Genomic DNA, 26,943 nt, shown 5'->3' with positions numbered 1-26,943 from the left:
TGTGTGTGTGTGTGTGTGTGTGTGTGTGTGTGTGTGCGCGGGTGTGGTCATATTTGAAGCCAAAAATAATTGGCTACAAATATTTAAGAAAGGAGAAAAAAAAGAAATAAATGTATTTGAAGGTTATTGGCACTGAGATGCGGGAGTGATTCAGTATTAGCTTGGAAAATGTTAAGCTGTGTATTAGCATTTTTGGCAGGTGCACATATAGCCAGGGAGGGAGAGGGCTTTATATTCAGTATGCGTTAGTGTCAAGTGCACAAAGCCTGCTGACTGATGCTGTCGGCTGGAATGTTGGATTACACGGCTAATCCCTGAGCATAACACTGCTAACCCCTCACATCATCAACTCTCTCTGTCACACACACACACACACACACACACACACACACACACACACACACACACACACACACACACACACACACACACACACACACACACACACACACACACACACACACACACACACACACACACACACACACACACACACACACACACAGGATTTGAGTGTATGAGCTCGAGTGTACCTGGGAAAGGTGTGTGTGTGTGTGTGTGTGTGTGTGTGTGTGTGTGTGTGTGTGTGTGTGTGTGTGTGTGTGTGTGTGTGTGTGTGTGTGTGTGTGCGCGCGTGTCCTTTTCGGAGCTCAATGACATGTCAGGTAATGTTTCTAATCTTACACAGAGAAGGAACAGAGATGGAGAGAATGGTGAAATGAATGATTCAATTGGAAACTTGAATTGGAAACTGAACTGAATTATGTGCAATATTTTGTTTTGATGCGAGAACTTTTTTCATGTAGTACTTACGTTTCACTTTTTTACTACTATAGGTTGTCCATTTTGCCTGTTTCTGAGGATTCTACAGCTTAGATGAGGATGAATTAATATCCATGGAGGCTAATGCATATCAAACTGGGGGTCCTTGACATGATTAAGCTTGAGAACCCTTCCTCTTTCCCTTCCCCTTCCTCCTATCTATCCTTCCTTCCTTGGTTCCTTTCCTCAATAGACTTTTCTATTGTGCCCTAGCTATGAAGATGTATAATGAGGCACACGATGGCCACGCTGCTCGTTCAATAGACTAATTAGCTGTGAAGTAACAACAGTTCCTTAAAGTAAGGAGTGGACACTATCTGACATGATTACAGTGTGTATTCTTATTATATTTTTTTGTCCTGCATTATGCAAGCACTGCTGAAGTTGCATAGTGTTGTAAATTTTGTTCATCATTGATGGTGTGGTGTCTTTACCCTGCTGTATCTGCAGTACTTTTCAGTTGCCCTGTAACTGTATCTTAACTGCTTTGCTGACTTTGGCGATTGAATTTCAATAAAGGTTGAATTCAATAAAGGTCTTATCTTCTTATCTTATCTCATCTCATGTCAGTGTACAGAGTACGGTGAGGGGGCGGTGACAGGGGACCTGTGTGAGGACTTGTGTGTGCGAGGTGTGGTCCAGTACAAACGCTGTCTCTACTACGAGAACGGGAAGAAGGTGATCGAGGCTCGATGGAGAGACCTTCCCATCATCCTCAAGTCCAAACTGGAGAACTTCTCCTCGTACGAGCCACTGGGAATACTGGACTACCAGGTATATACCACCACCAACCACAGTGCAAATGTTATTGTAACTCATTATCAGTTGTGTCGTGCAGCTTTCAGTTATTGAGAAGTTTTGCATAACTCTCTCAATGGAAATAGGGATACTACCTCCAACCACCGCACATGTACTAACATATTCTACCATACAGATTGGTTAAAATAATGTTTTATTAATTAAAGATAAGTTATTGATTGTAGCTTCAAATGAATAATTTCCCTCCAGCAGGACACAGCAGAGGACCTGTCTCCTATGGACGTAGTGTTCTATGCCACCCTGGAGGTGAGTAACCATGACAACATGATGTTTTACTTAAGTAAAAGTAGCAATAACACAATGCAAAAATTGTGTTAAAAAAGTAGTAAAAGTCCTGCATTTTACTTGAGTAAAACAAGTGCAAAAGTATTGAAATCAATATACTTACAGTAGCAAAGTAAAAATAGCCTACTCAGATTTTTCAGAATTGTCAAACTTTTTCTAAAATACAAGCTACAAGCTACAAGCTCACAACGCAATGTGACGCGCTGTGAGGTATTTTCAAATAGCCTAAGTATAATATAGGGCTTAAGTAGTTAAAGGATCTACACCATGAATTCAAAAAATATATTTAATATTTAATATCATATTGTTTATGTCCCTCAAACGTTTTTCAAAAGGTTTGAGCCTAAATCAAGCCTCAGATATACTCATTCCAACTAACTTCTCTCTGGCTTATAAAGCACTTTCACCTGTAATACCACATTGTCCTGTTTGGCACGGGGCGCTATTGAGCCAGTTTGTATGCATGTTATCTCCTGGTTCTGTGTGGAAAAAGTTTTAAAAAAGAAGGGAAAAAAATGAAAAAATGAAAAGTAAAGATTCATGGTGTAGTCCCTTTAATATAACAACTATATATTTTGCATTCATCAAGTTAATTGAAAAGTACAATATTTTACTCTGAGATGTAGTGGAGTAAAGTACAAAAACATGGAAAATACTCAAGTAGAAAAATAATAAAACATCAAAATTGTAACCTACTGAAGTCCAGTACTTGAGCAAAAGTACTTAGTTACTTTCCACCACTGCATCTTATATTAAGGTCTACAACTGTACTCCTGTGTCAGAGTAGAGAGCAGCGTTTTACAGTGTGTGTGTGTGTGTGTGTGTGTGTGTGTGTGTGTGTGTGTGTGTGTGTGTGTGTGTGTGTGTGTGTGTGTGTGTGTGTGTGTGTGTGTGTGTGTGTGTGTGTGTGTGTGTGTGTGTGTGTGTGTGTGTGTTCTCTGGTGGTGAGGTGAGGAACTCTCTGGGCTTGGCTGAGGAAGAGGAGGATGAGGAAGGAGGTGCAGGAGGCAGAGAGAACAGCACGCTGGCCAAACTGTGGGGCCACAAGCTGAAGAGAGACAAGACCTACAGCCGAGCCGAGCTGGCCTCTCTGTGGAGCCTACTGCAACAAGAAGAATACACCTTCCTAAGGTAGGATGGATGGATGCTAGGGTGGAATGGTGGGATGGGACTTTCTTTGGTGTTTCGCCCAGGTGGGCGTGGTTATAACTTTAACCTCACAGAAAATAATTATGCCTTAACCCAGTGGTTCCCAAACTTTTTTGGTTGTGACCCAAAAGAGAAATTTGATGTCTTCCCGGGACCCAAGCTACTGAAAATAGTAAATCTACAAGCTCACAACGTGTCGCAATGCGACACGTTGTGAGCTTGTAGATCTGCTATTGTCACAATTTCTAATGGAATTCTTCTTTATGGAATTTAGATTTTCTTTATGAATACTTGTAAAACTAAAACTAAAAAAGAAATATATATATTTTTTAAAGGTTATTTACTACTCTTTGGGAACCACTGCCTTAAAGGAGAATTCCGGACATTTTAAGTGTTATCTTTGATGTCTCGTTACTCACCTACGACGTAAAAAGTGGCATTGTTTTTTTCCAGAGATTCCCCTGTCGTCATTTTTTCAACCCCCTCCGTTGTCATAATGGGAGCGCGTGGCTTAGGGAAATTCGTCTATTATAACCGATGCAAAGTTATTTTTTTCTCTACTACGACTCATTGTAGAGTCTCATGATAGTCAAACATGCGCTGAAAGTTCCTGAGAGGCTACCGGTAACGCTGAACGATTTAACACTGGTTGCTTGTTTATTTCCAGAACCTGGCAACTTGGTGTTGCCAGGTAGAGAAACAAGCAACCAGTGTTAAATCGTTCGGCGTTCTCCTTTAACCTAACCTCAAAACCACGCCCACCTGGGCGAAACACCAAAGAAAGAGAGAGTCCCATGGATTGCTCAGGGTAGGACAGGGTACAGCAACTTGCAAAGGGCTTGGTCTTCAAGATAGGCTACTCAACCCAGCAAGCACAGTCACGACCCTGACCAATCAGTGACGTCTCGATTGGGGCTAGATCAAGTCAAACCAAGACAAGTCAGATCTGGCCCAGAATATCACCTGATTTCAACCAAAATTAATCCTGACCACAAAAACGTCACTTCCAGGACGTCATCTAAACACATTTCTCATCACCCAAAATTGCTGTCCAAATGTCCATATGATGTCCCGGTGATGACATCCTGTAAATGACGTAAAGATCATCCCCATATGGGCTGTGATCAGGCCTAGTCCTGAACGTCACCGGGGTGATGACCGGGCGTCATCATAACGTCATCATGACGTCATTGTGCTTGCTGGGAAGGGACCAGTGCCCATGTACCGGTTAAATTAATTCTACTGTAATGCCACCAACATGTGGAATGCCCTACCAACAGCCATACAAAACTGTGACTCCCTACCCTCCTTCAAAACCGCCATAAGAGAGCACTTTGTAACTGATCTTAGAAAAGTCTTCTATGCTTGAGTTGACACCAGAAATTACCCCCTGATTCCAGCGTCCTTTTCTATGCTGGGGGGGCAATGCCAGACAGAGGGACACACTCAGACTGGACAGACTGATTTAGGTAGGCTGGCGAGCTTGATTCTGTGGTGGCAATGGCAGAGAAGAGGACTTTGGCTAAGGCATTATCCATACTGGATGATGCCAGACACCCACTGCACACAGCACTGTACTCACAGAAGAGCACAGACAGATTTGATTTGGGAACTCCTTCATTCAAAGGGCCATTAGACTGTACGTTATGAAGCACTGGGTGGGAGATTAGGAGGGAGGGGGTTGGCCAGCTAATCTATATTTATATTTTAGTTATACTGTAGCCGTGTTTTGTTTTTTTTTGTACTTTTTTACTTAGGATTTTTAACTTCTTATAACTTGTAGTTTTTTTTTACTGCATTCTATTTCCATTGATGTAATGTATTGTATATGTTCATCATGCTTCTTTGTATTGACAATCTTTATCAACGTATTGCACTGGAGCTTTTGAACAGATCAAATGTCCTTTAATTAATAAAGTATACATATATCTATCTATCTATCTATCTATCTCTCCTCCAGGGTGCTGCAAGATCTTAGCATCCATGTAGCTAAGGTGTTGGGTACATGTGGTCACTTCTATGCTGTGGAGTTTCTGTCTGCAGGACATGCCTGGGACCAGAACATCTTCTCTCTGGATGAGGTGTCCATCCCTGGGCTCCAGGCCAAGGTTATTATAGTTTTACATTTTTCATTCGTTTTTCTTTTTATTTATTATTTTGACTTTTCTTTTCTCAGTTTAGTTTTAGTTTAGTTTTGAAAGTGGGTTTGCTAGTTTACTTAAACAATTTTAAGTCTTCGTTTTTAGCAATGGTTTTAGTTTTTTTTATAATCATATGGGGTATTTGTCAGGGGCGAGATTCAGTAAGCTCGCAACGTGTCCCGTCACGACCCGTTGTGAGCTTGTAGATCGGCTATTTTCACTATTTTTCTAAAGGCAGACTGTTAGTTTTGTAAACACAATACAGTTTCAGTTAGTTATTCTTTTTTATAAACATATTTTTTTTGTAAAGCCTTTATTTCAGTTAAAGCGGCACTATGTAACGTTTTTTAAATGAATAAAATGAAATTTTGTCCAATCTGTATATATATATATAATACAATATAATTTACACAATTGGGGTGGTTGTATTTGGTCTCCATGATCTTCTATTGAGACATTTAGATCGCGTCAAAGGTCATGTCTCACCTAGTCACATGGGATCGGACACAGATTTTGACTTGATGGGCAAGATTCAATTTATCCCCTGAGCAAGCAGGCAGGATCTATTGGCTCAATGGTAAAAATGTCAGCACTTGCTCAGGAAACAGGGTTCAAATCCGAGGTATAAGAGGAAAGTTATTGTTTTGCTAATTATAATAATAATTTGGTCTCCACTCCTTTGTGTTTTTTTTTCACTGTATATTTGCTCAACGTGAAATGCGTTCTCTGCAAACAGTGAGCAGCCATTAGTTAGGGGTTAAAGGAATAGTTCAGAGATTCTTTCGTTTTTGACACATTCCTTAGCCAATAATTTGATGACCGGGTATATCCTACCGGATACATTAGCATCTTTCCACCGGTAATCAAATTATTGGCTTAGGAATGCAACAACAAACAAAAAAAGGTGCGTGTAATTGATAGAAAATAAGTCATTTTATGCGTGAACTACTCCTTTAAGTGTTGCTGAGGCCTGGAAATTGAACCTGGGACCTTCTGCTATACCCAGGCGGGCTCTAACTATACTCTGGTTGCTCCAGACAGGGGGTGTGTGGTCGGGGTCCGGGTCCAGGTGGACCAGCAGGGACATGGTGCATCGCATCGCTCTCAGCTTCCTGCACATGGTGCGTCACTTTGACCAGGATTTCACTCACCGTCTGCACCTGTGTGACGTCAAACCTGAGAACTTTGCCATCAGGAAGGACCTGACGGTGAGACCAATGCTGCATGCAACGCAACACGCACACGCACGTACACACACGTGTGCGCACACGCCACACGGACGCACGCACACACACACACACACACACACACACACACACACACACACACACACACACACACACACACACACACACACACACACACACACACACACACACACACACACACACACACACACAGGTGTAAAGTAACTAAGTACATTTACTCCGTACAATTTTTAGGATTTTTTACTTGTTAAGTGTGTTTGTGTTTTTTTATTATAAATATTGAAGCAATATATTAATAAGAGCTTCTGACTAAATAAAAACTGCATTGGATCTATTAGAAAACAGGTTATTTTGTATCCATTTCCTGAAAAGTACGTTTTTTTTTTGACACAAGGTTTTCACCAGAGAACAAAGATAAGCTGTTGTCCTTTTAACCTCAGTCTTGGTCTCCAGTTTCAGCCATGATGACCAGCTGCAGCTGCACTCAGTCCCTGCACCTGCTTCACTAGGCCTGTACAACATGTTATCTTAACCCACAAGACCTGAGGCCCATTCTGCAAATGTCTTCAAAATCCTAACCGTTTTCTGAAAAACCTATGTTTCTATATCAGTGGTTCTGTCAATGTCAAGGACCCCCAAAATTATACGTATTTGGCCGCAGACCCCCATTTCTAAATATTTTGTTCCTGGGACCCCCAGAAGCAAAGATTCAAGTTTAAAAAAATGAATAAAAATATATATATATTCAATGATTTGCAGACATTTTCAAGATTTGAAAAAATTGCAGATCTACACGCTCATAGCACGGCACGGAGTGACGCGCTATGAGCTTGTATATCTGGTATTTTTGAATAGCGAAAGTATAAAATAATGGTTAACGTGGTTGAAATGACACAGATGCTTTCCCGGTTTTAATGGGTTAAATCACTCATCATGGAAGCAAACCATAGGACCTGACAGTCGGATACAGGAAGAGTGGGCTACACATTGTGGGCACCTCAATGTTAAATTGGCTACCCCCCCCCCCCAGATTTGAACAAGCATGGTACATCATTATCAGACCCAAATGTACCCTTCAACTTCTTGTTTATGCCTAAAATGACTGGCTATCTACAGGTTTTATTACACCTTGGATGTCAAATGCTGAAGCATGTTTAAATCAAGTACAGTATACACTTTACATTACTTCAGATAATTTTCCAATTTTTTATTTTATTAAATTATTTACATAGCCAATTTAACATAGAGGTGCCCAGTCTGCCCACTCTTCCGGTTACCCCTGCTTCACTAGTAATAATTCACTGGCTAATAGTCAGAAATGAGTTCATATAGATGAGTTATTCAAATTTAATGGTAGGGTACGTTTTTTCTTTGGTTAAAATAAGCGTTAAATAGCTCTATATTCTGATAGCACTCGTTGCTATAGTATAGAGTGTTTGTTCAGTAACAGGAGTCTCCATGTCTCTCCAGCTCTTTTTATTAAACAGAAAATGCATGTTCAGGTCGGGATACCAATTTTATCCAATCAGGATAGAGAACTCAGTCAGTATACAGATTAAACAAGTGGAATTGGAAGTGATGACACAAATAAATGAGCAGACAACATTTGAACTGGAACACTTATTGGCTGAAATGTTGTCACCTACCTGAAAATGTGTTTTCCGTTCATTAAAGTGCTGGAGAGACTCCTGTTACTGGACTCTATAGCAATGATTAACATCAAGATATAGTGCTTTGACCTTTTAACAAAAATACTTTGTTTTGACCAAAAAATATCACTTACACTACCATTAAGATGAAGAAGTACTGTATAACTTACAAGAGGCACCAATATACCAGGAAATATACAGTGAGACCCTGCTCGAAATATGGAATTAATTATGGTGCGTCACGGTGCTTGCGTGCGTGTCATGTCGGCATTATGTATCATGTAGTAGTAGGAGCGTGAATGCCTTGCAGGCTCTCCTCCCCGGTCTGTGATTACTGTGTATTCTATCAGGCCATCGCCTCAGTATTGCAGAAAGAATAGGAAGGCAACAGGCAGAGGAAATTTGGTAATGAGACACGCACGCACGTAATATCGCTCGTAAGTCCCTAGCGGCCCTCCCTCGCATATCCAAGCACTTTTTCACTCAAGTAAGTCAACTGGAGGTAACTGGTGTCTAAGTTGCTCTCTGTCTACGCGTCTGAGCCCACAGACACACACAGTCTTTGTTCCACAGAGCAGTGTTTTCAGAAAAAACAGATAAAGGAAAGCGGCAGCATTTTAACACAGAAACATCAAAGAGATCGTCTGGGTGATAATCGACTGAAATAGAAGCCGTCCCACAAGCAGCTGAGCTTGTAGTTTTGAAGATGAAAAGCTCCGAGGAGCCAATCTATATATTGAATAACGCCGGAGAAATGAGAAATGCATCATTTAAACTAACAGTCCAGTGCTACTGTGTACCGTACTGCTGGTTGAAGGTAAAACCCGGAAGATAAAGTTTCAGTCAATAAGTTCAGAATAGGTTGGTAACAAAGCAGAGAGGGTCACACCTGCACAATAGATGCTCTTATAAAGGCTTTTGTTTAAATTTGCTGGCTGTGTTTTTGATCCGTGGATCTTTGTACATTCAGAACATTAACCTCTCATCCACACGACCCCTAGCATCCCTATGTCATAATAGATGAAGTACAGGTAAATATGGGTAGCCTATAGGGTTAAAGTGTTGGCCTATATGCTTCATTGACTGGGGTTCCCCCAGGTGTCTATCCTGAGACCCCTCCTTGTCTCCCTCTACACCTAGGGGCCATATTTTTGCCTTACCCATTATCCCTATTATCCAAACTTATTTGCCATTTTTTACTATTTTTAAAAACATTTTCAAATAGTTCAAATAGCCAATCTACAAGCTCACAACGTGTCGATTAGTCGTGTCGGCTAGTTGAACTATTTGAAAATGATTTTAAAAATAGTAAAAAATGGCAAAAAAGTTTAGGGATAATGGGTAAGGCACCGGCGAAAAAATGGCCCCTAAATATATAGCCGTTCTACAAGCTCACAGCGTGTCACATTGCGATACGTTGAGCTGATGAGCTATACTTTTTGACATAATATAGGTTTTTGCAAATCTTTTTGGAAATTGTATTATTTCTGTATTTATTTACTGGAGGAGGGGGGGTGTCTTGCCTATAATGACATGCCCAAGAATTCCAGCTTACTGTGAGCTTATTGTTTTGTAAGAAGTTATCCCTGTTTCTGAGTCGATAATGAACTTTTTGCTGAGGAACACTAAAATGTTTTGCAGGCAAAATTTGCCACGTTTTGCGGTTGTAAAACAGCGAAGCTATTGCATAATTCACTTTGTTCTTTTTAACAATGCTTGCACACAATGCATGGCTGGCAAACAGTAAACATTAATTGTTTGCAGGCAAACTTCTTCAGGGTCGAGAGCCTTTTATACCCAATATATACTTGGCCATATATATTGAGCGATCATATTTAACAGCGTTGGCAGAGGCATAACAAACAGAGTTGTGTTTTTACTGAATATCTTTGCATGTTTAATGAGCAAAACCCTAAAATTGCTATGCTGAGAGCATACAGTGAGAGCACTAATAAGGCTCTGCTGTCTTGCAGCTATATACACTGTAGTTCAGTGCACACAGTGATGGAAGAAGTACTCAGATGTTTAACTTGTAACTAAAGCTGTCAAACAATTTTAGTAAAAAGTACAACATTTGACTCTGAGATTTAGTGGGAATAAAACATTGAAAAAATTAACATACTCAGGTAAAGTAAAAGTACCTCAGAATTGTACTAAAGTACAGTACCTGAGTACATGTACTTACTTACTTGACATCATTAACATAATCAGTATTCTAAAAGCGTACTGTAACAACGCTAATTAGGCTCTGGTCTCTCCCAGCTGAAGTTCATTCTACACAGTCAGCGCTAACGCCAAACATTTCGCTCCCACGACACGCTGCCAAATGAAACATTTATTTGCTTTTGCTTTTTAAAACTCCCATTTTTCCTCAAATTGTCAAGTGATTGTTACTGAAAGCTTGAATGTTGTGTGTGTGTGTGTGTGTGTGTGTGTGTGTGTGTGTGTGTGTGTGTGTGTGTGTGTGTGTGTGTGTGTGTGTGTGTGTGTGTGTGTGTGTGTGTGTGTGGGTGGGTGGGTGGGTGGGTTTGCGTGCGTGCGTGCGTGCGTGCGTGCGTGCGTGCGTGCGTGCGTGCGTGCGTGCGTGCGTGCGTGCGTGCGTGCGTGCGTGCGTGCGATGAGTTGCTAAATGACAGTGCTGTGTGTGATCGTGTCTTTCAGCTCATATAAACCATGACAGTGACTGATAGCGCTACTACAACAAGCAGAGACTCTGTTCTATCCAAGGCCGTTAGCAACGCACCGCCGAGCACTAATCACCCTCTTCTGCTCCCCAAAGTCTTTAGTATTTTCTCGGTTTCTCTAAACCGCGCTAAACCGACGGCAACCACATTGAATTGTTCCCTGACGTACTCATTAGCTCTGCTTTGTTTAATCAACACTAAACGGAGTCCCTCAGGGCTCAATACTAGTGTCTTTTCTGTTTTCTGTTATTGTGTAAGTTTAAAGCTATATCCAGTGGTGGGCAAAGTACTCAACCCTAGTACTTGAGTCAAAGTATAGATAATATTCGTCAAATATTATACTCAACTACAAGTCAAAGTTGCTCTGTCAAACTTGTAGGTAGGCTACTGTTCTGGATTTTCTGGAAATGTTCAAAAAATATAAATAGTGAAATGTGGGTGGTTAATTCATAATGCCCTTTCCCCTTCCTATATTGAAATGTAGTGGAGTCAAAAGTATAATATTTGTCGTTGAAATTATTCAAAATTATACTGTTAAATTCAATCTTTTAAACACAAATCAATCTCTCTCTCTCCCTCGCCCTCTCTCTCTCTCTCCCCCTCTCTCAGGTGGTGGCCATAGATGTGGACATGGCGTTCTTTGAGCCTAAGATGAGAGACATCTTGGACCAGAACTGCACCAGTGACGAGGACTGTAACTTCTTTGACTGTGTGTCCAGGTGTGACCGAGTGAAGAGCAGGTGCAGCCCCCAGCGCTCCAACACCAACCTGCAGGTACCGTTAACAACACCACACCCTTATGGATTTAGTAGACGGTAAAATACTGTGTTCATTTCCTTATTTCCTTGAGTCATGTATGCACCTTTCATTTATGCATTAATTACACTGTGAGATTTGAAATTTCGCATTAAATCGGGAATTTCAAATCAACTCCCTTCTCTTTGGTAATACTACTAAATAATAATAATAATAATAATAACAATAATAACTACAACAACAACATTGTAAAATTAATGCATTAAAATCTAAAATGTCTTGTTGTCAATAAAGACCCAATGTATTTATATCATAGTTATGATTAATTTACTAAATTTAGTTTTGTGGAAAACATGTATTAGTGTATATATTCAATATATATATATATATTCAATATATATATATATATACACCACGCGGTGTGTTTTTTAATAATTTAACAAATTCAGATAAAGCTTGTCAACAGGAGGTGAAGTTACGACGTGTATAGCGCACAATACTGTGTGCGTTATAACATTGTCTATTATGCTCCCTCTTTATCTGAATATATAGATATATATATATATCTTCCAACACTCAATTACAGGTTGTCTGCTTTTGCAAATCACCCAGCGCATTGTGGAATTATTATGATCTGATCATGATGACGACATAATGAGGCACACTCCTACCAGCAGTGGGATATATTACATATTTATACAGATTTGTTAGAGATGCTCGCATTTAAATATGCATGCACTACGAATATACTATAACTGATCTAAAATTGTATCTTCTTTAATTCTACTTTCATTCATACCAGTAGAACTCATTTATAACTCTTTATATTAACTCACTTATTAATTATATTATGTACAATTACCTCACATATATACATTTACACCCATCATTTCTTTTCTTTCTTTTTTTTGCATTTTCCTGATAAAGATTTATATATATTTCTGTTTGAAGATGTTCCAACCGCCATGTACTCAGTGGTTCTCAAAATGGGGTCCTTGGGGGGTTAATACTGTTAATACAGCATCACAATCAGTTCAACCACTTTATCCATATTTTATTTGTTGACAATTAAAACAAATTGCAGATATACAAGCTACAAAAGCACTTTTTGGCACAATTAAATCATTAAATGCTTGTTTAAATCTTGAGTATTGGAAAATTTTGAATAATTGAGATCTCTCTTCTTTTTTCCCCCCACAATTCTTCTCTTCTGGTACGGCCCCTGGTACAAAACATTTTTAGATAGGGGTCCGCGACCAAATACACATCAATTTGGGGGTCCTTGACATGAACAAGTTTGAGAACCACTGCTGTACAAACGTGAAATCCGGAATTGTAATGTGACTCAGGCTGTCACAGTTATCACATAATCGCCTAAACTCCATTATTTGAGATAATTATCTTTGTTTATTATAATTATTTGGCATAATTGTTATAATCGTTTACATGTTGGAAAATTTTCATACATTTTCAAATATTATGTTAAAAACAAATTGCAGAAAAAGACAATCTACGAGCTTTAAACGTGTTGCATCGATTGGCTATTTCTGTTATTTTTATATCTTTTAGAAAGTATAAAGTTATTAAATATGGCGGTCACTTCTTGTATATTTAAGTTATTTGTGTTAGCTGCCCTGTGAAATTGTTGTTTACGAAGCCTAAAAGCCAAACAGAAATGTAATTTCTATTTATATGTTCCAATTAATATTCAACGCCAAAAACACAATTCAATCGTCAATCGCAATTATTTGTGTGACAATTAATCGTCATAAGTAAAATGACATAATCATGACAGCCCTAGTAAGTGTCCCTCAAAATAACATAAGAATGGGGAGAATAACTTACGTCTCCGTTTTGCCGTAGAGCTGACAGTGGGTATGTTTTCGATTCGGCCTCATTTATGCTGTTGACTGATTAATTACATTGTAGCAATTAATGGTGCTTCTTTGACTCTTAATTACGTGAGCATTTACCTTGTCATTAGTTGATGAGCGTTCGTGACATCGTACACAGTATTTCACTGTGTACCAAATCCATTAATTCGTTTGTAGCATTTAATTTTCTTTGCCGATATGTCACCATTTACCCTGTCATCATGACGTTTACTCTGACCCTACATTTTGTCGCGCTGCATAAGAGAAGTACATTGTAAATTGAAATTAATGAAAAGTAATTAATTTAAAACTAAAGACAGAAAGGGCTGAACTGGAAGGTTTTTTATTGGGAAATGTATTACATTTTTACTAGTTGTGTAGTTAGGTTTTGTGTCATTTGTATGCCACTGTTTTTGACATACACATATTGTAGTGGTACTTTGAGATTTATTTCAAATGTAAAGTGCATTATATATTTTTATTAGTATTATTAATAAGAAAAATAAGGGTAATGTGTTAATTAAGTACATATATTCATCAATGTTATGATTAATATGATTTATATATTTATGTTATTATAAAATCTTTACATGAGCCGTTACTTTAAACTGCTACAGAAATAATTATTACAATAATGATATTGGGCAACTAATAATTGCATAATAAGTAGTACAACACCAAGCAAGGACGAATGAATTATTATGACTTATATTATCGGAACCAGAGTTATTTTTATTGCCAGGTATGCTTGCACGCATGAGTAAGTTGAAATATGATAATATAAGAAATAATAAAACAAGCAATATTTACACAGTAAGTTCTTTAAAATGATCAACAGAAGCTTTGTATCCTACAGCTGAGACACAATAGTAATGAGAGCTGATCAGTTGTCATCACAGTCAGTGTGACACTGTCATCCTCCTGTCCCCTAAACGGAAACAATGAACGTAACCCAACCTCTGCAGTTCTCTGCTACCATCATCACCATGAAGATAGAGACTCCATATAGATAAGAGTCTCATCACCGGGCGGTTAGTCTTGAGGTATCACATGTCACGCATGACCTGGTCACACGGATGTGTCTCCAAAGTTATTCCGCGGTGGCTGTACGTTTACATCCAAATTATGGCTCCATCTTTGGGAAAGACCAGTGGTGTAAAGTAACTAAGTACATGTACACAAGTACTGTACTTAAGTACGATTTTGAGGTATTTTTTACTTCACTGGAGTATTTCCAATTTTCAGTACTTTTACTTCTACTCCACTACATCTCAGTGGCAAATATTATACTTTTACTCCACTACAATTATTTGAAAACTTTATTTATTAGTTACTTTTGATTATCATTAGAAAACATACAGTAACCACTTCAGCCCTATATACATTATGGCCATTTGAAAATAGCCGATCTACAAGCTCACAATGCGTCGCATTGTGAGCTTGTAGATCTGCTATTTTCAAAAGATTTAATACATTTTATATTTGAAAACTCGTGAAATGGGATTCTGCACAATGAGTACTTTCTACTTTTGGTACTTTAAGTACATTTTGATACCAATACTTTTGTACTTTTACTCAAGTAAATTTTGAATTCCGGACTTTTACTTGTGACAGAGTATTTCTACATTTCTATTTCTATTGATACATTTACTTAATTAAAACATTTACTAGTACTTTTTCCACCACTGGGAAAGACTGATCGGTATTTCAGTGGATTCAATTCAGTTCAATTCGATTTTGTTATAGAGCCGAATCACAACTAGAAAAGTGCACAAGTCCTTGGAGTGCAGATAGTAGCATAAAGTGTGTTTTGAAGAAAACGTGAAATGGCGGAAAACCTAGTCATAAATGGCGCGGAGTTGCATCATGCAGGATCCAAAAATGTTTTTGATCATACAACCTACGGTTCCAGAGAAATAGTCCGGTAGACACAGGAGGGAGTGAACAGGGGAGAGGAGGAGAGATTTAAGATGAAAGCAACGAAGAAACTAATGAGGCATGAAACAGAAAAAAAGAAGACAGGAAAGAGATAAGAGAAGAAAGAGAAGAGAGAAGAATAGAAGAAAAGAGAGGTTAGGAGAAGGAAGGACATGAAGGGAGAGGAGAAGACCTCAGCCCAGACAGGAAGTGTTGATGTTCTGTGCTGCTATTGGTCCATCTGAGGGTTCACAGGTGTCTCCTCATCACTTATCATGACCTCTAGTGACCCCTGGTAACCTCTGGTAACCCCTGGTGACCTCTCCATTGTACGACCTGACATACACATAGAATGGAGGCATTGTCTAGACCAGGGGTGTCCAGACATTTTTCAAAGGCGGCCATAATTGAAAATATGAAAATACTTTAGGGCCGACTGCATCTCCTGTCATACTGTAGCTTTGGACCATAACAAAGACAGGGCAATATCAATAGTCTTTTGTTGGCAGTGTAGACAAATGTAATTAAGCCTCATCTACGCTGTGAACAAAACCGTTTTATTTTTTTCAATTGCACGCACTGTATTGCTATTATATTTACACACACACTCCAATAATTTGTATTTTATTCAAATGGCAGTGAAACCAAAATGTAACCAGGTACGAAAGGTCTCTGCAAAAATAGAAAAACAAAAACATCTTTCTTACACTAGAGAACGAAACAACACAAGGAACAAGCTTCAATGTATGAATTTCATGTAACTATACTGGCGGGACATAGATAATACATTTTAGGAAGGAGCCATATACAATCTGCCTCCGTGCCATGACACTGGCACGCACACACACAAACATCTAGACTCTAGATGTTTCTGTGTGTGTACGTGCCAGTGTGGGTTTTCTCTGCTTGTATGCGCAACTGTGTTACAGTATTTCATGTGTTTATCCTCTCTTCTCTCTCCTCTCGTCAGGTTATATGTGAGAAGATCTTCAGGTCATGGTTTTCTCCTACACTGTTGGGGGCCAAGGCAGGCCTACCTCTCCAGGTAGCTTCATCTCTCTTCATTAAATTAATAACACAACTATTAGAATTAGACATCTTCAATGAATATCCCACAATATTTCCATTGTGGTCCTCTCACCTGGAGGTAATCATCTTTATTCAAATTTGTATCATGCGCACAATAACACACGCAACCTCCATCCAATCAGAACGGTGTATTGACCCGTGGTGTAACTGTGAATGTCACCACCAGGTGGAGTTGCAGAGGGCAGTGCAGGAGTGTTCAGTGACCGGCGGAGGAGGAGGAGAAGGGAAGAAGAAGGAGGCGGATGAAAGAGGAGAGGAGAGAGGGCGGGGCAAAGACATCCACGACCGCCTCATTGACATCCTGACACGCCTCCTCCAAGAGGGAGGGGCATCAGGCCAGGGAGGAGGGGCTTGGGAAGAGAAAGGACACGACCACACCGCCCTTAACTTCTGAAAGCACTCACGTTCTGAACCCTTGACCTTTGAACAATGAACTTGTGGCGGTCCCAACCAAAGAACGCATTCTCGTGCCCTTGACGTCCAACGGAGGATGAGTTAGTATGGATTTGACCATCAACATCAACATTTACGTAATGGGACGCCACATGTTAATGAGGACGTGAAGATTTACGATTCTGTAAACGGTATGCAACTCAGCGCAAGTCGGCGGATGGACTTCGCACCAGGTTCAAGTCCACTTCAGACTTGAGCATGCCTTGAGCCCATGGCAGGTGCATCTGCCTTGTTTTAAGTGTTTTTAGCGGACTCGTCAACCTATTATGAGTTGGGAGTGAGAATGGTGCTTCTGCATTCCAGTGTGGGCGGGACTACCGGGACTGTCGAAATGTTATAAAGTTGATGGGTGGTCAGATTTTGCCACAAGCCGTCACTACAGTACTACTTGTGAGTAAGAATGTGTAAACCCAAAGGGATCTATGGAAGGAAGATAACCAATCTTCCACCAGATCTTTTCTACCTGATCTCCACAGATGTGGGCTCCTACAGCCAGGAGCTGCTCCACTGAGATGTTTTCCAAAGGACATACCGGTAGCTACACCGGTGGAGGTGTCAGGACTCCCACTGGGTGGAATCCAGCCTCATACACACACCTGAATGTGCGTGTTGTTGAAAGACTGATCACCCTGAGGTGTTGCTGATGATATATACTGTAGATGACACATGGATTATAAAACCTTCTGAAATATGGAATCCATACGAGAACTTTGAGTTGAACTGGAAGCCAGGCTGCTCCTGTCATGCAGGAACCAAATAAGAACAGACTGGAGGTCTGTGTGGAGAACCCAGTCTAACCCATGTCATGTTTCAATGTTGCTTGTGAAGGTTAAATAAATGATCACTTGTCCTGTAAGATGAAGATGAAGATGTTTCTGTAAAATCAGAGTACTTTTTAGCCTTTGTTTCATGTTAACCGTCCGTTGTTAATCGTCACATATTCCCTCCCTAGTTCATCACTATAGGACTGCTATTTGTGAAAATGTGTTGTTCAACGTGCTTGAGAAGCATCACAATGAAGTTGTAAACAAACAATCCTAAAGGTGCTTAAAGCTACAAACCGTACCCTTTGTGTCCATTGCCTCCCTCTCCTGATGGCAAGAGGTAATTGCCACAATGTCTGAACTACAATAAAGATAGCGATGCCTGTCTGCTTGAAATACCTGTATTGACATTGCCAACCAGTTTTTGATTGATTGGTTGACTGGAAAAAAAAGGAAAGTACAGTTCAATACAAGGTCTGCTAAGAGGATTTTAAACCCAAGAAACCCTATGGCTTGTTTCCATTGGGGTCCTTTGTAGGTGTCCTTCCCGACACCAGGGTCTAAAAATCTCAATGGAAGATGTGAGAGACCATGCACATAGTGCATGATGTGCTGATGAGAACAAAAGAAAGCCCTCATAATTGGGAGATTTAGAGTCAGAACTGTGAGAACCAACTAAAGCCCTCATAATTGGGAGATTTAGAGTCAGCACTGTGTTAACAAAATAAAGCCTTCATAATTGGGAGATTTGGAGTCAGACCTGAGAACCAAAGCCATGATTGAGACCTCTCTTTATTTATATATTTTCTTCGTTGAATGAACAGGGGCTTCTATAATCATGGAGCAGAGCTTGTGTAAACAGACAGGCTACTGTAAACCTAGGGTGATTTCCTGTGTTGTTGTACAGTGCAGCTACAGTTTATCAATCAAATATACGTGGTTGTGAGGAATGTTTGCTGTGTGCGCAGCTGGATGACTCTGGATGGACCCTGGGCGACTCCTGTTCATATAGGAAGAGATTGACTTGGTTCAAGTTCTTAAAGCAAGAGAAACTTTCTCACACATGTCATTTTACTTTCTCTCTCTCTCTCTCTCTCTCTCTCTCTCTCTCTCTCTCTTTCTCTCTCTCTCTCTCTGTCTTCCTCTGTGTATGTGTACTTTAATTCACTCTCTTGTCTGTCTGTCTGTCTCTCTCTGTTTGTCTTCCATTCTCTCTGTCTCTGAATGTGTCTCCTTCATTCATTCATTCATTCATTCTCTCTCACACACACACACACACACACACACACACACACACACACACACACACACACACACACACACACACACACACACACACACACACACACACACACACACACACACACACACACACACACACACACACACACACACACACACACATTATAGTATATTTACAAAAGGATCAGGTTCCAAATCCCTTCCCGATAGCGTTTGCTTGTTGACGCAGCGGTTGATTTGCCAGAAACCGCAGTGAACCGCTGTAAACTGCAGTAAACACGTCATTTCTCAAATAAATATTCTCCATCTCACTTCTGCCAAGAATTTGACCCGGTGTTGAATTGTCCCATGTCTCAACCACAGGCATTCAATAATAACATACAACCACTACAGTATCCTCGCTGTCCAGACGAAACCTTGTATCTGCGAGACTAAATAATAACTACATTGGATCCATTGGAACACAGGTCCTTTTTTTTATTTACTGAAAAGTAACAGTTTTGGACATACAAGGTTTCCACCCGATGGCAACGATATAAACAAATTGACCAGCTGTCACATCAATTCACAGCTATTTACATTCAACAGTGGTTCTCAACCTTCTTACCCTGAGTATCACCTCAAATATATGTGGCTTTTCCTAGTACCACCATAATGATGTTAAAATACAGTAGCGTAGTCCTATCCCATCCTATTCAGCTATGCACAGTTCACACAGGAGGCACATTTATTCATAATAAAAACGTCTTTTCACTGTTGTGTACATCGTGGTAGCACTAAAACTGGTACTTTAAATCCTGCAATTCTCACACAACACCACAGACAGACAGACAGACAGACAGACAGACAGACAGACAGACAGACAGACAGACAGACAGACAGACAGACAGACAGACAGACAGACAGACAGACAGACAGACAGACAGACAGACAGACAGACAGTGTGTGTGTGTGTGTGTGTGTGTGTGTGTGTGTGTGTGCGTGCGTGCGTGCGTGCGTGCGTGCGTGCGTGCGTGCGTGCGTGCGTGTGTGTGTGCGTGCGTGCGTGCGTGCGTGCGTGCGTGTGTGTGTGCTTGCGTGCGTGCGTGCGTGCATGTGTGCGTGTGAGCATGCGTGTGTGCGCTTGTGTGTGTGTGTGTGTATGTGTGTGGGTGCTTGCGTGCGTATGTGTCAAGCACGCACGCACGCAAGCAAACCAGTGTTAATTTTGTCGACTAAGACTAAGACTAAAAGACTAAAAGACTTAAGGTTTTGATATTTAGTCGACTAGACTAGACTAAGACTAAACAATTTTTAGAAGACTAAAATAGGACAAACTAAATGGTGTGTTATTCAAAAGACTAAGACTAAGACTAAACAATTTTCAGAAGACTAAAATAGGACTAAAACTAAATGGTGTGTTATTCAAAAGTCTAAGACTACATAAAAATTTGCTGTCAAAATTAACACTGAAGCAAACACACAAACACAATAAAAGAAAACCAATTTGTAAAGATAAACCGTGACAAAACATCCAACTTCCAATTAGTTTTCTTTGTTCCAGGAAATGAAACTCTTAATGCTGCAGCTGCGATGACATTCTAGACAATTTTGTGGCAACTGTTTGCGGCTGGCTTTTTCTTGTTTTAGAATGACAAACAATACCCCTTTTCACAGAGGACCGCTTTGGAAATTTGCGTTTTAAGGAAAGCATTTAAGTGCTATGCTCTGGATTTCTTGTCTCATATTGTGGTGAGATGTTGTTTCTGAATCCAAATTAAGCCAAGTCAAGATAAGTCATACAGAAAAGATTTATTGAGATGAGTCTCAACAAATAATTTCTATGTCTAGTGAACAGAGGTTTTACATAGCAGTAGAGGACTCTTCAACCCCATATACTGTACGTCTGTAATTTGCTACTATTTGGCTTGTAAACACTATAGTGCGGCTACTAGAGCATTATGAAATCCATCCATTTGTTTTGGAATGACAATTCCCCCCCGACACACACACACACACACACACACACACACACACACACAATGTGTGCGGGCGCAATCGCACACTTTTTTACACGCATTTGTTTTAGGTTATATTAACCACCTTCCCTATTCTAGGGGGAACGTTTGCCAAAAAATTACTGATCTACAAGCTCACAACGTGTTGCAACGTTTCTAATATAAAACCTCTAGTAGTAAAGTGCTGTCCAACCCCATATATCTATGCCTTGGATTTGCTACTATTTGGCCTGTAAACCACTAAGTGGTTAGTAGTGCATATGGAATCCATCTACAATGACCAGTGGACTAAAACGTTGGTTTTGCTGCCAACGTTGAAATGAAACTGCAGTTCACAAAATGAGTCTGCACGATCAAGCTGGGATGTATAGAGAGACTTTCCTCTCCGATCTGGACAGATCAATACGCTGAATGAGAGACGAGGAAGCAACGAGAGAGCTGATAACAGAACACTCCACATCTCTTTGCTGTAGGGCAGAAAACTTGTATCTCCATATTTCAAGCTGCACAACGCGTCACATTGCTTGTAGATGCTATTGTTTGCAACTTTTGAAAAAGTGGTTAAGTGTGTCTGTGGGTTTTTAGACATATTGAACCAATGAAAAGTATTATTAAGAGCTTGTGACTAAATAATAACGATATTGGATCCATTGGAACACAGATTATTTTTTTAACAGTCTTGGAGAGGTTTCCATGGGACAGTGGTGATCTGTTCTAATCAGCGCCACAGCCAACTAACTGCAATCCACATAATAATAATAATCATTATCATCACAGCGCATCATCAATCATTTCAGTTTTTTGGCTAAAGATGGATCATTGCTCATTGAGGAAATCAAGAGGACAAATGGAGCGTACCGAGGAACTTGGACAAAACATGTCCCAACATAACCCTATAGGGTGAGGGGTTAGGGTGCCCCCAAAGGGAAGTAAAAGGAAGGTAAAAATGGGTGCATCCTTCCCTGTTTCTATATCAGGACAGTGGACTGTAAGACAATTGCATGTTAACTAGGGGTGTGCCGATACACTAATTTCATGAAACGATACGATATTGGGCACACAACTTCGATACGATTTCGATACGATACGCACTTTTTATTATGAAAATATATGGGGGAGAAAAAAAGCAAATGCAAACAAATATTTCTGTTTTTGCATTATTCAGACATGCAAACTTGTAGCCGTTTTGAATCCAAACAGGGCAATAGTGTGACACCTGACCCGAAAAAAAACAACATGTTGTCACCCTTTTCACCTCGGGCTGTTTGCATGCCTGATTATTATTATTGTAAAAAAAAAAAAAATTAAACGATACATATCGTCACGAAAACGTATCGCGATATATCGCGGGACGATATATCGGCACACCCCTAATGTTAACCCATTCAATCCGGTTTCTGAAAAACGTAAATTGCTATATATCAGTGGTGCTGAAACTTGTTCATGTCAAGGACCCCCAAAATGATATGCATTTGGCCGCGGACCCCCATCTCAAAATATTTTGTTCCAGGGACCCCCCACCCCAAGAAGCAAAGATTTGAGTTACAAATGTTTGTTTTAAAAAATATATATATTCAAAGATTTGCAAATTTTAAAAAAAAAATAGCAGATCTACAAGCTCATGCCGCGCTATGAGCTTGCAGACATGCAAAAGTGTCACTTTTCAGCTACAGTCACCTTTTTGAACCCAAATAGGGCAATTGTGTGACACCTGACCCGAAAGAAAACAACATGTTGTCACCTTTTTCACCTCGGGGCTGTTTGCATGCCTGGCTTGTATATCTGCTATTTTTGAATAGCCAAAGACATGTAAAATGACACAGATGTGTTCCTACTGTGAATGACTTAACATGAGAGAGACGAGAAGAGAAATATTTTGTAAAAAATAATAATAATAATAAACATACAATAACAAGGGAAAATAAATAAATAATAATAATCAAGAAAGAGAACAATGTGACCATCGTCCTGACTCCTGGCACTTACGTGGCTATGTTGTGTGCAAAATTCTTACTCCTATATGTTATAATCATCTATAATGAAAAGCTGTAAAACCTGTGCCAGTATCCTTCACCACAAAGGCTGCCCCTGACTCTAAAGAAGCGAGAGAGAAGAGACCACAGTGAATGGAAGGAATAGACCCTGACCCGACATGTTTCCATCACAGACAGGATTCAGGGTCATTTTATTCGACCCCACGTCAACCAAATCACAATATAAACTCAAACTGACTTCCAACTCAAGTTCCACATAGCTGTGGTGTGTTACTTTTCAACTTAAAACTTGAATGTATTTAACCATTTAAGACCGGGAACGTCATTTTTAGATTTCGTTGGGCTATTTTTGAAAAATCATGAAAAGTTGTGCAAATATTTGATTTTTTTCCTTTTTTTTTGTGGACATTTGTAAATCTAATCTTTGCTTCTGGGGGTTCCTGGAACTAAATATTTTACAAATGTTCGCTTTAAAAAATATATAATCCAAGATTTTGCCACGAATTTTCAAAAATAGCCAAAGACATCTAAAAATGACACACAGATGCGTTCCCGGTCTTAATGGGTTAAACCTGTGTGAGTCTGTGTGTATAACTCGATGTGTATGAGATGAGAGTTAACTCTGAATGTCTCCACTGTGCGCGCTCGTGTGTGTGTGTGTGTGTGTTTGTGTGTGTGCTTGCGTGTGTACTGTACATGCGTGCTACAAGTAATTACTAAATCTCCCGTCTCCAACAGTAGAGTAATGCAACAAACCGCATGGTTCTGAAAAACCCTCCAACCATTGAAATGCTCAGCCCACAGCATATGGTTATAATATTACATTCTGTTGACCCCTCTTCAGTTTTCAGACGATAAACTACATACTGTACTGTATGTGTGTTAACCACACCTCCCTAACTACAGTAACATGCCATCATCTTAGCTTTAGACAGTGGTGGAAGAAGTACTCAGATTTGTAAGATTTGTTACTTTAGTAAAAGTAGCAATACCATAGTAGTGTAAAAATGCTCTGTTACAAGTAAAAGGCCTGTAGTCTAACTGCGAGGCGTTGTGAGCTTGTAGATTGGCTATTTTAAAAATGTGATGACCAGCGGACCGGTAGGCAGCGGTTCCGCCATGGTGTTCAGGTAGGACACCTACTGGTTGACAGGTAGTACTGCCTGAAGCTCAGGCCAACATCTAAAAGAGTTAATTGGGTTCATTAAGCCAGTGTGGTTGGGCTGAATACAAGATGTTTTGACGAGTTGACAATCAGGGTTTATGTTCTTCTGGATGCATCTGTGTTTAATCGTGGTGTTGGTTTTGTTTGATATTTCTAAAGTGCCACTACAGAAGCCAACACACATGGAGCTGATTATCTGTGGAAGGAAACGTCACTTTAGCACAAACCTTCTCTTTTTACTGACATTTAGTTTACAACACTGGTTCTCAGCATGTGGGCCGGGGCCCTCTGGTGGGCCACAGGATCTAAATGTCTCAATAGAAGTGCAAGTACAACCACCAAAGTTGTGTTACAGATTGTTGCAGACAGTGCAGGATTAACGGAAGGGCTTTAGGTGCTGAAGCACAGGGCACCAACCTTGGGGGGGGGCAACAAACGGCAGGGAGAAAGCGAAAGAAGACTGAACTATCGCCGAAAAGTGCAGAAATTTAGAAGCAGCGGCTGCTGACGCGCCGGTGAAGCGTACCCCCCCGCACACCCCCGCCCTCCGGTGACAAAACGATCCTGGGGGGCACCAAAACGGGTCGTAGAACCCGGCACCACGAAGGGTTAATCCGGCCCTGGTTGTAGATATCACCATACAGATTGGTCATCCACCTTTTTTTTCTTTCTATCGCAAATCAAACCCTGTCTGGTTGTATCTTATATCACTGTCAGGCAAGAAACCTTTTTATGTGTTTTTTTTTTGTGTCCCACAGAGAGAGATAAAACAAAACATCTGTACGTGTACGTTAGAAAGTAATTTCACACTCTGATCTGAACTCTATAACTCTCTATAAAAGAATGGACAGACAGACAGACAGACAGACAGACAGACAGACAGACAGACAGACAGACAGACAGACAGACAGACAGACAGACAGACAGACAGACAGACAGACAGACAGATAGATAGATAGAGACAGATAGAGACAGACAGAGAGAGACAGAGAGAGAGAGAGAGAGAGAGATACTACAGTTCAGTAGATAAATAGCTGATGTTGAACTGTCATCTGAAACCCTGAACAATCGCCATGGAAACGGAACACAGGATGGAAAAATCACACGTGGAAAATTGCAAACACCCTGGCCGAGCTAGACAGCTTAAGGGTCAAGTTTTCACACACGCCACGTTTGAGGCCATTCAGTCAAACAGCGCCTGAGTTATACAGTAACTGGGGTGGAAAATGGAAAAAGTACAAGAGTATTGGCATCAAAATATATTTAATATGAAGTACTCATTATGTAGAATGACCCATTCCACAATCTTCATGTCCCATTTCACAGCACACAAGGTGCCACGATGCGACACGTTGTGAGCTTGTGTATCGACTATTTTCAAATAGAAAACAAGAAACATAAGACAGGGCTTTAGTGGTTAATGTACGTTTAGTAATAATAATCTAAATCTACAAAGTAACTTTTAACCAACGTTTTCCAATAACTGTAGTGGAGTAAAATGTACAATACTTGCCCCTGACATGCACTTTGTACAAAGTACAAAGTGCAAGTACAAAGTGTTGAACATTTTAAATAGTAAGTGAGTAAAGGTAACTAAAAATTGTACCTAAGTACAGTGCTTAAAAGTGCTTGGCAACTTTAAACCACTGCATATTATGATGTACACCACAGCACTAGCCACTAGTGTTAATTTTGACAGCACATTTTTATTCAGTTTTAGTCATAGTCTTTTGAATACAAGTTTAGCTTAGTTTAGTTTTAGTCATATTTTAGTCACCTGAAATGTTTTACTTTTATTCTAGTTTTAGTTGACTAAATATCATAAGATGACTAAATGTTTTTTCTTGGCGAGTCGTGGTGGCATCGAAATGATTTTCACTTAGCTGCATGGCAAAAATTGCCGATCTACAAGCTCACAACAACGTTGTGAGCTTGTAGATCAACTATTTCCGGTCAGTGACACCTGCTCGCACCCATGATGTCTTGTCTTAGTTCTACTGGATCTCTTCTCCACTAGTCTCCCTCCCTAACATCACATCAACATCATAGTTTTAGTCGACAAAATCAACACTGCACCACAGGATACAGTAATGTATACTTTCTCCAAATCCCACTGTCTTTGATGTTTGTGATCACTGCGGGAGGAGAGGAGAGGAGAGGAGAGGAGAGGAGAGGAGAGGAGAGGAGGTACAACTGCGCCAGATGTCAGGAAATTGTCCACATCTTTGAAACATCACGAACAGGCAGGCTGCAAAGAGAGATAAGTACAGTAAAGGTCACCTGTAATATAGTACAGAGAGAGAGGGGGGGTAAGGAGGGATGGGGGAGGGGAGGTGGATGAACGATGGTGGTATGGGGGAGGCTGGAAATGAAAGTGAAAAGACGTACGTAATGGACAGGAAGGGAGACAGTTTGTAGTGTAGTGTGTGAGCGTGTATGTTGTTTGTCCTGGGCATAAATCGGGCACCATCCGACCGATTGACTTCAAAAGTGTCGCAGACAGGACCCGGTGGATAGTTTGTGTAGAGTGTCAATTGGGACAGACCAACAGTTGTCCAGAATAAAAATTAAAAAAATCAGAGGAGCCATAAAAGCATTTTCCAGAAATATAGTCACATTCCTTTCCAGCTGCAATGTCAAAGCGTCCGTATTTTCCAGTTAGGTCCTGCCCTGGTGGACCCCCGGAAGATTAGATGATCTGCTTATAGGTATCTGCTAATGGGGGTCCAGACCTCACACACATCAGGTCTGGAAGTGATCAGTATCTGGTTGGATGATGCAACTACACATTTATTAGCAGCCTCTCTCTCTCTCTCAGCCAGGGGCCATGCTCTGTGTGTGTGTGAGTGTGCACACGTGCGTGCATGTGTGAGAATCGTAGAAAATTGAGAAAGAGCCATATGGTCGGAAACAAAGTTTACCCAAGAACCAAAAT

At 40.3% G+C, this 26,943-nt stretch overlaps 1 protein-coding gene across 4 annotated transcripts in view; it reads left to right on the top strand.

Annotated features, from left to right (window-relative positions):
* The window catches only part of dipk1c (divergent protein kinase domain 1C), a 74,812-nt gene extending 56,780 nt beyond the window's left edge, over window positions 1-18,032 (top strand). For 3 of the 4 annotated variants that reach the window (XM_080417228.1, XM_080417229.1, XM_080417227.1), the window contains 8 exons: window positions 1,393-1,596; window positions 1,831-1,887; window positions 2,876-3,057; window positions 5,036-5,183; window positions 6,254-6,424; window positions 11,367-11,531; window positions 16,275-16,349; window positions 16,560-18,032. In XM_080417228.1, the coding sequence (XP_080273354.1) occupies window positions 1,393-1,596; window positions 1,831-1,887; window positions 2,876-3,057; window positions 5,036-5,183; window positions 6,254-6,424; window positions 11,367-11,531; window positions 16,275-16,349; window positions 16,560-16,787 (1,230 nt within the window). In that variant the 3' untranslated portion in view covers window positions 16,788-18,032. The remainder of the gene's footprint in view (window positions 1-1,392; window positions 1,597-1,830; window positions 1,888-2,875; window positions 3,058-5,035; window positions 5,184-6,253; window positions 6,425-11,366; window positions 11,532-16,274; window positions 16,350-16,559) is intronic. The other variant, XM_080417230.1, reaches the window with a different exon arrangement.
* The last annotated feature ends 8,911 nt before the right edge of the window (window positions 18,033-26,943 follow it).

This window comes from Gymnoscopelus braueri (genome assembly GCF_963280865.1).
Source record: "Gymnoscopelus braueri genome assembly, chromosome: 21".
Classification (NCBI taxonomy): domain Eukaryota; kingdom Metazoa; phylum Chordata; class Actinopteri; order Myctophiformes; family Myctophidae; genus Gymnoscopelus; species Gymnoscopelus braueri.
Note: the sequence above shows the minus strand (reverse complement) of the source record. Positions and strands in the feature narration are given on the sequence as shown.